The sequence below is a fragment of the Terrapene carolina genome, unplaced genomic scaffold (assembly GCF_002925995.2).
Source record: "Terrapene carolina triunguis isolate 2854851 unplaced genomic scaffold, T_m_triunguis-2.0 Scaffold58, whole genome shotgun sequence".
Classification (NCBI taxonomy): domain Eukaryota; kingdom Metazoa; phylum Chordata; order Testudines; family Emydidae; genus Terrapene; species Terrapene triunguis.
This window is the reverse complement of record NW_020664409.1, coordinates 21,077,652-21,095,847: the sequence shown is the minus strand read 5'-3', so window position 1 is coordinate 21,095,847 and position 18,196 is coordinate 21,077,652. Positions and strand designations below refer to the sequence as shown.

Below are 18,196 nucleotides of genomic sequence, written 5' to 3'. Positions count from 1 at the left end.
ATGAAAATCTTCTGAAAACCAACTAAGACTTTATGAATTCTTATTTGTCTAAAAGTGTAACTGCCTCAGTGACTGATTAATTGTGGATTCTGAGCTCATTTCAGTTTTGTGCAAATCCCTTAGAGTAGGTCTACACTGCAAAGTAAGCCCAGGATTTAAACTCATGCTCAAGCCTAACCACCCATCTGTCTACAGACAAATTACATTAACTCTGGACTCAGATGTGATGTCCCAGAATCCCATATGAGTGTAGGATCTGAGCCTGACTCGAGCCAGTACCCATGGTTCAAGCCCTCTTGCTTTGCAGTGCAGACACAGCCCCACTAGACTCATGCTCTGGGAGTCTACCAAAAATATCCCACAATTCTACAGGCTGACTTTCTTTGTCCTCTGGACAGTCAAGTTTTCCTACACTCCACCATGATCAAAGGGCTAGAGAGGCCACAATTTGGGAGGGCATTAAGAAGTCTGGGATATGGGTGGCTGGACTCATGCCCATATAATGCAGTGTAGGTACTGGAGTCCCAGGTTGGGACCCAGGATTCAACAATTCCTAATTTGGGGTTACAAATGAGTGCAGACACTTAAATTCTAGTTTCACAAACCCAGGATCTGCTAACTCAAGTTCTGCTAACACTGGGCTTACATTGCACTGTAGACATACCCTTAATGGCCCTGAAAATAAGGCCACATTAAAATTTGGAACTGCCAATGAAATTGCTTTTCCAGCATGGTAAATAAGGACCAAACATTTCTTTTAAGCCACTAGCTATCTGAACTTGGTTGTATAATGCTAATTTCAATGATTTGTTATTTAATATCACATGAAGCAGGTGAACTGTGTGGCTCAGTCAAAAGGACGTTATCAATTATTGATAGATTCTAACAGTGTATATTTTGTGGGGCCAGACTGTGTTGTTACTTACATCAGTGTAAATCATGAGTAATCAGGTGAAATCAATGGAATTACACTGGTGTAAAACCAATCAAAACCAGAATCTGATTCAAAGCATATACGTACAGTTTAGAAGTTACCATAAGTGAAATATAAACGCAATGAACAAAATAGCATTTTCACCCTTACTCTTTGTATTCCCGTACCATTTATAAAAAGTCCTTCATGTGGCATAGATTTCTAAATAAACCATGGTACACAGTGTGATTATCTTAAGGATGCTTTTCAATGATCTAATTATCCATCAGTTTCTTTGGGGAGTGTTTCACTTTATATAACATCCCTTTATATTTCTGAAAATTTCAGAGCCTCTAGAAGCTGGGCAAATTTTAATTTTTTCATATGGTGTTTTTATTTCTCACTCCCTCTAAAATGATGCTCGTTCCAAATTGTCTGCTGTTCATCTGAATGCACACTTCTCAGAGAATAGGTCAGAAGGTACACTCTGGAGCCTTCATATGCCAAGATGGCAAAAAATAAAATCAATTTCTATTCCCAAAAGCAGGGACTACTGCTATAGCATGTCATTTACTATATGCTACTAATTTATGTTGTCATGTAAGCCCACAGACCAAGATGAAGACAAGATTTTGGAAGAACATCCCATGGAAGTTTCAACATAGCTAGATAACAAAGTAATGTAGCCATTAAGGTGTTGTGAGGAATTTGGAAATGGGAGACCTACTAATGAGCTGTGAGGGAATAGTTGAGTGTAGTGAGAGTGGGATTTTCACCGTATAAGCCATAATATATACCTAATTGTTGAAGAAGAAAAAGAAGTGGCACAAGTGGATTTCTATACTTGCAGTTAAAAGCAAGAATGTTTGAGAAAAGATTTGGACACTTTCTTTCTCTGAAACCTGTTACCTACAGTAGATATTACTGCCACAGTCATGTTAAATTAACCCTTGTAACTTGGTGTCAGCACTTCACCTTAACTTGGATATGCAACTTTTCTAAACAGACAAGTTTAGATACCTAAGAGAAATTTACTGTTTCAGGCTGTCTTCTGCATATGGACTAGCTCTGTAATGTAGTAAGTTAGCTGCGTTGATGAATAACAGTTTTCTACAAATGGTGCAGCCACTTTTAGAAACACCTGAAAATCTATTCATAAAACTCTGCAGCTGGGGTTTTCAAAGGAGACTAAGGGGATTAGGTGCCAACTTCCATTGAATTTCAATGAGAGTTGGGGCCCTGGCAGCCTTAGGCTCCATTGAATATCCTAGAACTTACTGTATATAATTGGTGTGAAAAAACATAGGAAATCTTTTCTTATTTAAAAGATGGCTTTTGTTTGAGTGTGTTGTGACAATCTGAATCTAAAAAAGACAATATACATGTTAAGCAGCAAAATACTGAGATTTTGATCTATTAATTTGGTAATATTAAATAAAATCCATCCTTAAAGATCTATGGATAAAGTAAAAAAAGACATCCGGTACCTCCTTGTAACTGTTTTACTACTCCTCCTTACCCATTAGCCTGCTTTATTATAATATAGGGATCAGTGCTTTTTACTTTCTATTTGTTTGCTTGGAAAAATCTACTGGCCCTGAAAACCCTTGCACTTGTCCATCAGACTTGATTGGTCCTACGATAATGAAACCTTAATATTCTCATTCTGATTACATCTTCTAGTTTTTGCTTCCCACTTCAATTCCAACATAACTTTAGCACTCGAAAATTTACAAACCATAGAGTGAGAGATTAATTTTTTGTAACATTTGAAAGTTGGTTTTCAAATTTCCAGATAATATGCAGCTGTGGAATTGGTATCTATCATAGCAGCCACTATCATGTCAAAATTTAAGTTGGGATGGGGTAGTGAGGAACAAGATAGTAATTGGATTGATGTACATTCACACTCTGATATCTCACAACCTCACAAGGTTTGAAATAAATGTTGTGCACCATTGGAAAGCTCATTGTAACAGCTTTGCAATGATGTATAGCATTTGTTGCTAGCCCTGCTGCTCCATGAGATATCAGACTTCAATACTGTCACAGTCCAGCAGTGTGTTTTTGGCACCTGTCCAGGGCTGAATATAGAGAGTCCCAGACCTCCACCCATGTAATTTTCATTCTATGACTATAAAGTAATATCTAGAAGTAGTGACTCCAGGAGTCATTTTATGGAATGATATCATAGTATGTTAAGTAGTGTTTTGAGTAACAAAAAATTTAACCTGCAGGTGTTTACATGTGACTTCCTATTTGGAAAGATGATGTGTGTACTTATGAAATGTGATGCCTTTTGTTTTTCATGTGTACATTACTTTGGTTTATTTAAACCAGATTTAGCAAAAGAACTAGATATGAAAAACAGCATAGAGTAAAGAATCCACATCAAATGACTTCCAACATGTTACGCCTAGACTAGAGAAAGCTTGATTCAAACTCTCTTGGGAGCAAGGAAGTGGGCGGAGGGAAGGAAGGTTTGAAACAGTGGCATACCTGGTCGAGGTAAAAGGGGAGATAATGAAGACACATATTGAGCAGCTCTTAAAAGATAAGAGTTCTGAAAGGGTAAATGGAATTGAAATTGAAGCTGGCAACCATGTAATTACTGGGAAGGAAAATGATTGTTTTTTATAGGCCTGAAGATTATGTAGGTAAAAATATTACTGTACAAAGTAAAACTCGCATGTAGAGGAAGAAATGGAAAAGGAGCATTTGCCAAATGCACTTTCTTAATGAGTATCTTGCTGCTAAAAAAAAAAAAAAGAAAACTCTCAAAAAATTCCCATATAAGTCATACTTTTACAATCATCTTTTGACATTTTTTAATGCATGTAGCTAGGAAGCTATTATGGATTTTGTCTCCTGGGTAGTGCACATGATAGAACTCTCCCTATGTGCAGAGTTCAATAGCCTTTTTGTAAAGCGCTGCAGCCTGTTATGTTGGAGATGTATGTGTGATGTTCTGTCAGGCCGACTTTACATTTGTTCATTCTTGTTGTTTTCCTCAATCTACAGCAAGTAACTTAGATGAAGAGGACTTTTTTGTGCATTTTTGTGTATGGCAGCATAGACAAGCAAGCTCAATTACTTTATCATAAAAATTGCATTATAAAAATGGCTGCATTATATGTTGTGCCAGTGTACTGAAGATATGCTCAAAATTTGAAACCAGAACCTGTGGCTCCAATGCTGATTAGGGCTGCTAACAGCAATACACCTCAGACTCTTCCAGTTTGTGGGACTCTATCTGTAATGAGTTGAGGGTTACCAGGAAAGTACATACACCAGATTGTGTTCCTATTTGATGGTGTTACGGGTAGTAAAGAAGGGAAAAGTTTTCCTTTAAAAAAGAATTCTCTTTGCGATGTTCCTGAGTCTGGAATCATCAAAGATTAAAAGAGGGGCTTTTAACTGTAAATAAAGGAACATATAAATACCAACTAGCCAGAGGTGAGAGATTATCTCAGAGTCTGGGTATGAACTGGTACCTTTTAAAAGACTGGTTCAATTTCCATCTATGCATCAGGTCTAGAAAACATAATTTTTAATGCAAGATTCTGGGATCCCTCTGTTGGAAAAGCTTATTGACACCAAAAGTTGCATTCCATATATTTTTGTTTGAATTGGGCTTTGTTCTTGCTGTAACCCTTACCCATTGAATTGTAGTTAACAATTCCCATGTTTGAAGTGTTCACTGCACGGCCTACCCAAACTATTTTATGTCATGGTATCTGTGGGTCAGACTCTGATCTCATGCCAGCGTAGCTCCATTGATTTCAGTTAGAAACTGTTACTCCTAATTTACAATTTTATAAGTGAGATCAGAATCAGGCCTTATGTGCCTTATTTGCTTCTACCCTAGCGGAAAAAAATAAGCCCCAAAATCCAATAGTTCCTTGGCCAAACTATTCTTTGTGTTGTGACACATACTGTCCTATATACCCATCAGTTTACATGGGAAACTAAGCTCTAAGGAAAATGATTTGAAGTTTATGAAAAGAGAAAATTAATAGGAAAAAAAAAGACAAGATACTGATTGTCTAAGGAAAAGAAACAGTATGTGGAGACACATCGTGGAAACTGAGCCTTGAAAGATTAAAGAAAATCTCATGCAGCATGAAGTCTTAGCATACTCTATACCAGGGGTCTCAAACTCAGATGACCCCAAGGGCCGCATGAGGACTAGTGCATTGGCTTGAGGGCTGCATCACTGACACCCCCCGCCACTGCCTCTGGCCCCGCCCCCACTCCACCCCTTCCAATTAAGCCCCACCCCTGCCCCACCTCTTCCCACCCCTTCCCTGCCCCATTCCAATCCCTTCGCTGAAGTCCCCACCCCAACGCTGCCCCCAGGGGGTGCAGAAAGTGTGCAGGGTGCAGCGGGGGCTGAGGGCAGGGAGTTGAGGTGCAGGAGGTGTGCAGGGTGCTCAGGGCAGGGAGTTGATATGTGGGGTACAAGAGGGGTGCGGCAGGGGGTTAGGGTGCAGCAGGTGGCTCAGGGCAGGGAGTTGGGGTGTGGGATGCGGCAGGGGGCTCAGGGCAGGGAGTTGGGGGTGCAGGAGGGGTGCGGGATGTGGCAGGGGGCTCAGAGCAGGGAGTTGGGGGTGCAGGAAGGGTGCGGGATGTGAGCTCCAGCCTGGTGCCACTTACCTAGAGCGGCTCCGGGGTGGCAGCGGCACTCACTGGGGCCAGGGCAGGCTCCCTGCCTGCCTTGGCCCCGGCTTCGCGCTGCTCCATTCCAGGAAGCAGCTGGAACCGTGTCCCTGCAGCCCCTGGGGGAGGGGGAGGGGCTCAGGGTTCCCTGCTTGTGCTGCTCTTGCCGCTCCTCCAGGTACCCCCCACGAAGCTCCCATTGGCTGCGGTTCACTGTTCCCGGCCAATGGGAGCTGCGGGGGGCAGTGCCTGGAAGGAGGCAATGCTGGAGCCGAAGGGGCGTGCTGCCAGCTGCTTCAGAGAGCAGCGTGAGGCTCGCAGCATCAGGAGGCAATCCCACGGGTAGGCAGAGGGGTGGGGGGGTGCGGGGAGCTTGGCAGGCCACACACAAGAGCCCCGCGGACCGCGTGTTTGAGACCCCTGCTCTATACTGTTAACATAAGAGATTTCCTATGCCATAGTGGTTGAGTTTACCCACAGCCCATTGATAATTTCCATCTTGTAAGCGTGAGTGACAGAATTCAATATCCATCAGTTCATTCATGCCCTGTGACAATCAGCTGATGCTATCTGGCTCAGGTATGTTAATTAAATCAGAATATCTGGTAAGCATCAGCTATTGTCTTGGGCAGGAAACTCTCTAGTTGCTAATTCAATTAATCTCAAACTTAGCCTTTTAGGCATTAATCAGAGCATCATGAACATCTTTAAGGTATTCACTGGTGAAGTGCTTATTGAATCCTTTGTGACAATTTTCCTTCCTCCTTCTAATTTTGTTCTATGATGTAGGACATTGGAAGATTTTTTTGTTTCATTTTTTTTAGTAAGAAAGTTGCAGTATGCATGATAGTTTAGTCCATACTGTGCAATGTTGCTTCTTCCATGTCTGAATAATTCACAGCAATTTCCTGGGTTGTCAGCCATGCATTTTAAGAGACCTAGCAAAATCTAAAGTGAAACCCTTTTGTATGCCATTTCTCTGGGAAGCCCTTTTACCTTAATTTTATATAGCTGCATATCAGTGATAAATACCTCATTAGGATCCATAAATAGATGCATTATCTGCTACTCTCAATTTCCATGTCAGATAGACCTGTGTCAACACCCTGTTCAAAAACAAATAATTTACAAACTACTCATGCAAAAAAGAGAAAAGTCCATTTCATTGTAGTGCAGATTATCTGCACATTGGAGTTCCAATTTTAAAAGGAGACTTTTGAGCTAGAGAGAGAGAGTACTTAGAATGGTTCTGAGCCCATACTGCACATATTTATGCAGAAAATATTGTTTTTGCCTTCCTCTTCTCCCTCCTGTTACAATGAATCATCAAAAGTGCTGGCTATCCCTAGAGATCACTAAGACAGTAAACAATTTTTTTATACAGTTTAATACTATAATAAAAGTAAATGTGTTAAAAAAATGGAAGAATTTCAGAATAAAAAACAGCCCAGACAATGATTCAACAGCCAGCATACTAGACCCAGATGCCCCCCCCCAAAAAAAAAAAATTCAGGCCTGACATACTCATTGTCCCAACTCACTGTTGTAATAATCTGTATCTAAAGAATGTCATGTAAGGTGTCATATGCAAACTGGTAACATGCCGATCATCAATATTATTGTATGATATATAGACAGGTGATGTAGAAAGAATTATAGCGGTGTGCTGGAAATATGTTCCTAAAATGTGCTTGGCGGGCAATGCCTAAGCCCAGCCCGTCCAAGACAAAAAATGTTGTTTTACAGGCTCGACTTTGTCTCTGATGTAAATTAAGCAATGTGAGACCAAATAAAATGAAAAGCACATTTACAAGTAAGGTAAACAAACATTAGGGGACAAGATGACCACTTAATCTCAGAGGAAGGAGATCTTCCTGCCCCTCACAGCGAAGTCAGTGAATGTGACATAGATATAAGCAGAAGCAAAAATACATGTGTTATTCATCACTGAATGGATGCAAGCAGCCAGAGCATTGGTAATCTGAGAAAGTTGAATCCTTCAACCCAACAGGGTTGCAGTATCTGAGACCTGACTATAGGTGAGAAACCTGCTTAAACAAAGATTGTAAGTTTTAGTTGTTGTTTTGGTTTTGTTTTCCTTCTAATCATGCGGGTCCTCTACTCTTACTTAGCATTTGAAAATCTGCTTTGTTAAACTCGTTCTTGTTTTATTACAAAACCTTCTCAATGATGTGCATTAGATTGAAGGGTAAACTCCTCAGCCAAACTATGAGGGTGGTTTGTGTTCTGTCTCTTTGGAGGCAGCAAATTTGATAATTTCTGTGAGGGTCCAATGAGAGGGACTGGATACTGCAGGGGATACAGTTTTTGGGAGACTTGGGAATGAAAAGGCTGTTGGTGTCAGGACTCTGAGCCAAAGTTGCACAGCACAGAAGCATTCAGGGTTAGAGAGCAGGCATGGACACAACTGATTACTGGTCCGAGTAAACCCCCAAAGCATTGCTCATCCCAAAATGAAATCCTTTGTTTCCATTTTCCCAACAGGAATGAGAGAAATTTTAGCAGAACCAACATTTTCCTGAAGAACATATTTTCTACTCCTCTGTCCCCAAATAAATAAAAATTGACCAAAGCAGGTCTACATTTCACACCCTTTCACACTTTATATATTTAGGATTGAGTTCTTTTAGGGTGATAACACGCATTGGTTATGGTTTCCCATATGGTTATGGTTATGGTTTCCCATATGGTTATGGCCAGACTTTCACTGTGTATGTTGGAAGCTCAGCAGAGCCATTTTGGGTACATTTACACAGCAAGTAAACACCTGTGGCTGGCCTGGGTCCACTGGCTTGGGCTCACAGGGCTCAGGTCACAGGGCAGTAAAATTGCTGGGTAGACATTCAGGCTCAGATTGGAGCTGAAGCTCTTGGACCCCATGAGGGGGATGGTTCCCAGAACCCAGCCTTCAGCTCGAGATGGAATATCTACACAACAAATTTTAGCCCTGTGAGCTTGAGTCAGTCGACCTGGGCCGGCCCCAGCCTCTCTGTGGCTCTTTTATTCCAGTGTAGACATACCCTAAAACTCATCTCCTCAGAGCACATGACAACAGAAGAATGTGGATCTGCTCCAGTGTGGGACAGAGGGCTGCTTATGTTCCTTGCTCTTGACATCCATGATTATCTGGAGGCAGTGATCCTGCTCAGTGGCTCCCTGCAGATACTAGATGGAAGGACAAGACACTAGAGTTTACGACCAGCTACCCTGCAGAAATCTGCTTTCTCACAATCCTCCAATATAATAGGTGGGCACGCACTTCTACAGAGTGAAATTTCTCTTGATCTTTCTCCTTTATCCCTGCTGCATTAATCTCTCACTATACTGCCTCCAGTCCACATTTCTGAGGTATGTCTGCATGTGTTTCTTCAAGGCTCTTGCCCTTGGGAAGTCTTCCTTTATAACTAACAACAACAACCTGTAATGTCTCCCTAGGTGACATTATAGCAAATTGCATGAGGATTTGAATATATAAACAATTATAATTATATAGGTTCAAGTGCAGCACTCTGCTATGTTAAAATAATCCCATCTAGCCACCTCATTACATTTAGATTTGTAAACAAGATCCTACCCCGTTTTAACACTTTAGGACAATTGCACTGTGATGAGATTAATTCTAAACAATAACATCGATTTTCAAAATATTGAATGGAAAAATTCAGACACAAACTATATTATTTGAGCCCTAAATTAGTGATGCTAAATAACAAAAGTGAGGAAATGCACAGTTAAGCAACAAATGTACCATATGCTATACTATACCTGGGCACAATAGGACACCACCTAAATGACTTTCTTAATGTCCCCATTGTGCTAGATATTGGCGGACATATGGTATGCTGCCTGCTAAACTGTGCATTTCCATGATTTTGTTGGTTGACTTTGATAGCGCTTTCTGTTTCTCTGTTGCCAGGAAGGCTTTCAAAATGTTTTGCTTTACTATCCAGAACATAGTAGCCTTACATTTTATTTTGCCATTTCATTTTTACCTGGGTGTTTTTTCCCTATCCTCTGTTGCATATTCCAGTTATTGTCAGGCCTTCCAAACAGTTTTGGTTTGTGCCAATTGGCAGGTGATCGGAGTGGAACATTCCAATGTATACAACAGAATTTTTAAATGACTCTCGATCCTGGTAGTAGCCAAACAACCTAGGGCTCCTAGTTGTCTAGAGAGAGAATGTTCACGTGGTCAGCAGGAGCGTACTGCTGTTTTGCAAAGGCTCCCTCCATATTCTCAAACCATTTGAGGATACTAGTAACAAGGGGAATAAATCCTCTTGGGGCAACTTTAGTCCCAGTAATTTGGACTAGTGACAAGCTACCTTTGGTCATTCTTGATCATCCTGTAGAGTTTGGCTATTTCCTCCTTACCAATTGTTTGAGCAAAATCCTATACTAGTTTTCCCCACCCACCGTCTAGTCCCTGCTATCCTGATCTTAGGGATATTGTATATGCTCTTGGATATGAATCAACAGTGTGCCCTTGTTGCCAAGAAGGCTAACGGCATTTTGGGCTGTATAAGTAGGGACATTGCCAGCAGATCGAGGGACGTGATCATTCCCCTCTATTCGATATTGGTGAGGCCTCATCTGGAGTACTGTGTCCAGTTTTGGGCCCCACACTACAAGAAGGATGTGGAAAAATTGGAGAGAGTCCAGCAGAGGGCAACAAAAATTATTGGGAGGCTGGAGCACATGACTTATGAGGAGAGGCTGAGGGAACTGGGATTGTTTAGTCTGCAGAAGAGAAGAATGAGGGGGGATTTGATAGCTGCTTTCAACTACCTGAAAGGGGGTTCCAAAGAGGATGGATCTAGGCTGTTCTCAGTGATACCTGATGACAGAACAAGGAGTAATGGTCTCAAGTTGCAGTGGGGGAGGTTTAGGTTGGATATTAGGAAAAACTTTTTCACTAGGAGGGTGGTGAAGCACTGGAATGGGTTACCTAGGGAGGTGGTGGAATCTCCTTCCTTAGAGGTTTTTAAGGTCAAGCTTGACGAAGCCTTGGCTGAGATGATTTAGTTGGGAATTGGTCCTGCTTTGAGCAGGGGGTTGGACTAGATGACCTCCTGAGGTCCCTTCCAACCCCGATATTCTATGATTCTATGAATGTTTTACCTGGTGTCAATCATTGACCTCCCAGCAAAACCCAAGTTCCATCAGCAGTCCAATAGTATTCCTTCACTCTCTTGAATCCAGACTTGTCACCCAGGTTAAAGCACTTCCTTTGAAAATAAAGTTGTTCATTTCAAGCACAAAGGGCTAGCCACATTAAAGTTTCTGTATTTTACTTTTTAAATTTAATTTTTACTCTTTTACTATTCTGTACTGAGGTTAAAAGGTTAGATCCTTTATTACTATTCAACTACTGGCATGAGCCTGTACACACTGGACCAGATTCTTAACCTCACCCCAATGGAGCTCAGGCAAAGTGAAGATAAAGGTGATCAGTGAGTCACAGTAACCTTTTACCAGTGGCAGAATAGGCACAGCAGAGCTGAGCCACACCCTGTCCACACCCCCTCCACCCGTGTTGGTGGGAGGACTGCGGACGCAGGAGCCAGATCTGCCACCTCCCCCAGCTTTCCACTGTGGCAAACTTCCCTGAGTATATATTCTTCACTAGCTATATCTGGATAATTTAAATCCATTTTGATGGCCAGAAGATTTGGCCAATTTTCTTTCACTCCTCTGTAGAGACACCTTTTTCTCCAAACTTTCTCTGTTGTTTCATTTGCATCTACCACTTTAAAACTGAGCTGTTTTTCATAGACTTATCCAGATCTGGCTTGAACAATGTGTAGCACAGGGACCGTTTAGAACCCTATGGAGACAGACAGGGCGTAGTGTGCTGTTTTACACATGAGAGATGGTCATGTCCATTTTCCTTGTGTGCACTCAGGAAATTTGTGTTCCAAGTCTGAAGGGCAACAGTTTGGAGGCTTAACACAGAGAAGAAGAATCATGTCCATTTAAAGGATCTGTTACTGAAAAATAGAAATGTATTGCCTGACAATGGGACGACTTCTCCTAATTCAGATAGGCGCTTTGCAATCCGACCTTTTCGGTGTCATTGATTTTTGTTAGTCTTTGCATTTTAGATAAATGACTGCAGTAAACAATGTAACATTTTCTGTCATACAACACCTAGCACAATGGGGTCCTGGTCGATGTCTGGGGCCCCTAGGTACCAGGGTAATACAAATAAATGTATATTTTTTTAGGAGAATTTAGCCATTGTTTGACAGTGCATAGGGAGATTTAAAGTGTAATGCCATTTTGAAAAGTGACTACATAAAAATGACACCATCAGTTTCTGCAGGTTTGACTGGTTCTACAGCCAATTTTCCCCAATGTCTGAGTAAAAAATCTGATGTTTTTCTAACTGCCAGCCTTCTAAGTTCAAGCGAGGCTCTGAGACTCAAGATGCTGTGGGGTGTTTCCTTCTTGCACATTATCACTAGTAACAATAATTCTGCAGGACCAATGATGCCATCAGTTAACTTGGGCATCCCCGTTGTTTTCATATTATCCCTAAGGCCCTGATCCTGAAAGCTTCAGTGTGTGACCAGAATCTCCTTCACATCAGTGGGAATCCAGGCAAGTGCAGAGCTCTGCCAATGTGAAGCAGATTGCAGGATCTGGGCTTGACTTTCAAAAATATAACCCACCTGAGGCTTTATATTATGTTTTTATAAGATTGTGTTAATTGTTACTAGATTCTTGTGTTTCCAAGTGCTGAAAAATCATAAGCATATCTTCTATCTGCTTTACTTTGATGTATCAGGACTCTCAGAGTGAGTCTTCTACTCAAAAGACCCCGACCCACCAAAACCAAACCAAAACAATCTACCAAAAAAAGTGGTTTTTCTAATTAAAAAATCAGAAACAAAACCTTTCCTCAAGCAGAGATTTAATGCTGAATAAGAAGAAGAGCCAGAGACTCCATGAAGTCCACTAGAGATTTTGCAATTGTTTTCACTTTTACATGGAAGGCTTTCAGACAGTAAGGGTTTTATCCTTGGGCCATGCATCACCCAAGATAAAATAAGGTAAGATAAGCCAGGCTGGAGTGCAACACAAGAAGTTCTTGCTGAATGAACCAAAACACTCAACACAAATTGATTGATTAATTTTTTTCTTAGGGATCTCTTGTCTGCAACAGTTGTTTTGGTTTTGGTTTGTTTGTTTGTTTGTTTTAAAAGCAATATTAATGCATAGTATCTGATTTCCAGAGCCTGTAAACTGCGCCTGCAAAAAATTAACTTTTCAGTAGCCTGCAAAACACAATGGGGGCTAGAACCACAAGTGTAGCTCCTAATTGTAAAGTCCAGAATTTCTCCAGGGACAGGCGGGGAGATGAGAAGAGGCTCACTCTTCAAGCCCCAATAATAATTACATTGTCTGTTAGAAAATAAAGCAATTAAACCATGGTCCTAGCACACACTGTCACACTAGTCTGCAATATTCTGCCCAGGGGGATTGTGCCTGGCCCCTACATAGACTATGGAGGAAAAACTCCTTAGATGCTCTTTCCCACCACTCTGTTCACAGCTATGTTGGGCTGCCCACAAACAAGCAAATATAGTGTATTTATTACTTTTGTTTCTAAAGCTGAGAAAGTTTAGAGCCTATTTATTCTCCAGTCACTACATTCTTTTTCATTGGTGGAATCAAAGCTGATAATACCTGCATCTGAAGAAGTGGTTTTTTTACCCACGAAAGCTTATGCCCAAATAAATTCGTTAGTCTTTAAGGTGCAACCGGACTCCTCATTGTTTTTGGGAATACAGAATAACTCGGCTACCCCCTGATGCTTTGCTTAGGTATGTTTTTATTATTCATTTAAGATTGAATTTCATTTACTAGCAGTAATAGTAATTTGAATCTGAATTTGTGCTGCAATATTGGGCAACTACTTCTAGAATAACTGTCTTGGCCTCATCACAGAATCTCTCCATTAGCAATAGCCCGCTCATTCTGATTCCTTAAATGTTCTCTCTTAAATAGGACACTACAACAGTAATATATAATACTGGCATAGAAGCAATAAAAGCACAGAACTACTTCAGACCTGTTACGAATATATATTGCAAATACGGAAAATAAAATTGAGCTAAAAACATTTGATATCTATGCAATGCACTCCATTTATACCTTGATAAGGATTAACTTAAATAGAACAGCAGTCCCAGTAGTTCTCACAAGAGTAGGAGCTGTTTTTGATTGTGATACTGCAGATGGTTGCAAATCAGTGCGGTGGTGGGTGCAGGGGTTTCCTCTATATTAATAGGTTAGGAGACATTTTGCATAGTGTAGTTTATAATAGATTGGTGCTAGCATTGGAAAAGGGTCAGTATTCAAGTTTATTAGTGAAGGCTGGCAAACATATTTTCTTTTACGGACACTTTCAAATACTTGTTCTAAATATTCTAAAAGTTATTAGGCAAGATATTGATTTTACAGTTGGTTCACAACATATGTAATTGTATTCATGCAATTAAATAATTGAATAAAATGAACATCTATCTCTACTGATGCATTAAAGATATCAGAAGGCAGGAAACCATCAGCTAAATGTTATACAAGTATCAGAGCAGCCCATTAATTTGGAACTATAAATAAAAAATATAGGCTAGTATTAATGGAATTGACTGTGTGTTTCTATTAGCAAGACATATTTCTTTTTTAAAAGTAAATTATTTCCTATTGAAAATGTAACATCCATATTCCTGAGGGAACAGAATGACATTTGTATCATTTAAGCTCATATCCCTGATTTCCAATGGACTTTTTTCAGTTTTAAATTCTGGTGGTAGTCTCTCTTTCTGGGGGAAAAAAGAGAATAGGGAAAAGTATAAAGTGGCATTGTGCAGTGTTGCCTTGAAAACCATCAAGCTAACATAAGTGCTGATGTATTCATATGAATATATGGAATAGCATCTCTAATTTGGTTAAGTGGCAAAAACAACCTACAGTATAACAGGGTATTGCTAAGTAATTTCACTGTCTCTCTGTACTAGAGGATTCATTTATTTTAATTCATATCAACCTCATTTTACAGGAGGTTTCATTGTAATGGACAATAGTTATTAAAGAATGGGAGTTAACTGTAATTTACAAAATGTTAACCTGGACTCACTGTTGTTGAACAAAATGGCGTAGAATGTATCAAACCCAACATATTTTTTCAGGATAGTTGTTTCTGCATATTTCCTGGCTCCATCCTGCCCTTCAGACACTAAAACCTGGTAAACCAGTGGCTTGCGTTATCTTGATTATTTAGGTGCCTTATTATACTTCCCCACACATACCCAAAAGAAGGCTCAGCAGTTGTTGCTCAAAATAGATGAAAAAAATCATATACATTCCTACCACAGTCCAAAAATGCCATTCAGTAAAGGGTCATAGTCATCTCAAAGTAAGTAAGCAAACGTACATACCCTGCTTCTTGTTGCAAAAGATGATTTCAGATAATTTAATCTAAAACAGTATCTCTTTTCCCTTAGGTGCATTAAGGAATCAATTGTTGGGGGGGAAATCCAATATGTGCCCTAAAGTTAACTGAGCTGCAAAATTCCTGTCTGATCTAAACTTCTAGTGCTCTACACTTGAGTGATAACAAAACTTTTCCTTGGAAGACATTTGATCTACCGTAGTTTTAAATTTACAACTGGCATTTCTGATTTGTTTTCAGGTCACACACTTTGTTTCCTTTCAGGTTAAAGGGACAGCAGAAAGTGAGCTCTGGATTTGGGATCAAGCAAAGTTCCACGTATGATGCTGGTGACTCCACGGAGACAGTGAGCAAAGAGGAGGGGAGCCAGCATGCTTCATAAAACAGCCCTACAGTGACAAGCCTAACACTGATCATTAGGAACAGAGAAAAACTGATAAAGATTTAGAAAAAAGAGAAAGCTCTGAAACACATGGCAGATCTGTACAAAGAAATACGATGTGTATTATTTCTAATACAGTATTCAGGACTTGTATTCATATTACATTAGACTCGCAGGAAATGTGCCTGCTTCAATGTGTACCAAATCTGAATTGGAGTTTGCAGTTGTGCATTTTTCATTCTCAGTTCTCTTGATTACTGTCTCCTAAAGCAAAAATCTGATTTTACTTACTGTGGCAACGTTCTAGTTTATCTTCAGACAAACTGAATTTAAAACATGCAAGGTGAAGGATACCTGGTTCAAATTTAGTATTGTCCAGAGGACAAGGCAATGAACTGGGGACCAGGAGATTTAGAGATTCTATTCCCTGCTTTGCTGCTGACCTTTTGTATAAATTTGGGCAATTCACTGTGTTCCTCTGTGCCTCAGTTTCCCCACCTATATAATGTTAGAAGGTGCATACATTCCTTCGTACATGTATTTGAGATCTGCAGAAGAAAAGACTTATAAATATCAATATTCATTTAGATTTCAAATCACCCCTCCTCTCTTATTTTTTCTGTCCCAACCTCTTCTCCCACATATACGTGCATGCATACAAACATGTACTTATCAGCTTATTTTAAGGTCTTAACTGTGCTTTTGTTTAAATATATCTGTTTTATTAATTCTACGTGTATAAGTATTTAAATCATGTTTAAGTACCAGTAGTCTTCTTATATGAACCAGCGCTCTAAGCATTAGGACTTTCAAAATGACAAATTTTGAAAGCTTTGAAATACCATTCTCTTCAAATGTTAAAAAATGATGTGTAAGACCAGCATTTCTCAGCCACTGGGTCAGGGATATTCTGTAACAGGGTCAATAGCAACTGTCCTGGAGTCATTAATAGGAATATGTAAAAAAAAAAACTCAAAGTTTTGGTTCATGGGGATCCTATATACCTAATATGTCAGTTCTGCAGTCCCCTAGTTACAGTTTGATGTTGTGTCCATATGAGCCTGAAACTCCAAGAGGAATTCTTAATTTCCTATTGAAATGAGCAAGTCTTGCCACCCCTTCAAACTCCACTAGCACATTATATGCCCCTCCTCATTTTCCTACAATCCTTCTTTCTCCCTGCCCCATGGGTTCATGGGCACCTGCCTGGCCTGCTCCCCCCAACTGCTGTCTTTGGGGAGATGTGGGGAATAGTAAGATGGTCTGCTGTCCTTTTTCATACATCCATGGGTGGTGCCCATGTTCTCCCATGGGGTGGAGGAATACATTGATTGAAACAGGTAGTTTTTAAACACAGTTCTGAATTGGTAGGAATTAAAATTTTAAGAATGTTAAAAATAGTGATTTTGCTTTTTTGACCAAACTGTCTGTCTTTCTTCCTGCCCTCCCAAAGCTGACTTCTTCACTATTTTGTTTCCTAGACCTGTTCATATTTTGATTCAGAATATCCTTTTCACTCTTACAAGCCAAAGAAGGAAGGGAGGGAACCATAGCAGATCAATTCCGTGTTTTCTGTTTATGTACATAGATATATCTCCATTAGATGACCATTGTGTTACAAATAATATTGATCAGATTTTAAAATATTTTCTCAGTTTAAATTAGCCATCAGATAACTCCATGTTTTTCTATCTTTTCCACATTTAGTGGCCTGAATTCCATATTAGATTTCAGAAGAGAGAGAGCTTTCAAAACACTAAAACTGCAAATGTAATTTCCTTGACTTAGCTTTTCCTTAGTAACTTCTTCATGTGCAGCTACGCATAATACACCCTGGTTCATGCACTCTCGTGCTTGCTTGCTCTCTCTTACTGTCACAGCAGCAATAAACTTCTGTAAGGCTATCCACCAAAAAATCTGCTGGTGTCTGCAGGAATTATGCCACACAAACAGCCTGCTTTTCTGTTCTATTCCTGCCTCTTAGCCACTCCCAGTTTCCCCAAATACCCTTGGATACTCAGACACAGTCTGAGGCACAGACTTTGGGGAGAGAGATGTGTCAAATTGTCTCCACTCTTCCCTTTTTACATTATTTCAAGGGTTTCTCCATTATTTTTACTTGGTTTTCTACTTCTCTATGCCTCTTAGAGAAGGAGAGCAGATGTCGCAAAAAGCCAATTGTTTTCCTGCCACATTTTAAAACTAGAATGGGTAAAGCTTAGAAAATTTAGAGAACAATCATTAGGGTGACCATATTTCCCTATGCTGAATACGGGACACCTGGTAAAATTATTCATATTCAAGCGAGTTCAAAGGCAATCAATCAGAACTATGCAGTACAAACGTTCAAATTAACATCAAGTTGACTGAGCCCCCATAAAAAGAAATACTGTGTAGTTGGGATTCTTTTTATTTACCTTCTTATCTTTAAGGCTTTAGGATTCACACAGGGAGGGGTGACACACACACTCCTGTACACTCTCTCACACAGTGGTTTGATCAACCAACCGACCTGACCCTCCCTGACCAGCACTCTCCACCCTCCATGCCTGGCTGGGCCCCCAGGATGGACCCGCCTCTCCTGGTACCTGGCACCTCGTCTTTCAGAGGCAACATGTGTATGTGTGGAGAGAATGGGATGCAGGGTCACATCCTCCGCCCTCCCCCCCCCCACACACACACACACAAACAGATTTCTGCCAGGGTTCACACCAGAATGTGGCCAGCAGCAGCCATTCGGCACTGTGTGGGAGGGAAGGGA

General features: G+C 40.4%; 1 protein-coding gene across 1 annotated transcript in view; it reads left to right on the top strand.

The window, feature by feature from the left end:
- CCDC102B (coiled-coil domain containing 102B) overlaps positions 1-16,214 on the top strand; it is a 347,381-nt gene extending 331,167 nt beyond the window's left edge. Inside the window, exon 9 of the mRNA XM_024198764.1 lies at positions 15,318-16,214. Within this exon, the coding sequence (XP_024054532.1) occupies positions 15,318-15,435 (118 nt within the window). The 3' untranslated portion in view covers positions 15,436-16,214. The remainder of the gene's footprint in view (positions 1-15,317) is intronic.
- Positions 16,215-18,196: the final 1,982 nt, after the last annotated feature.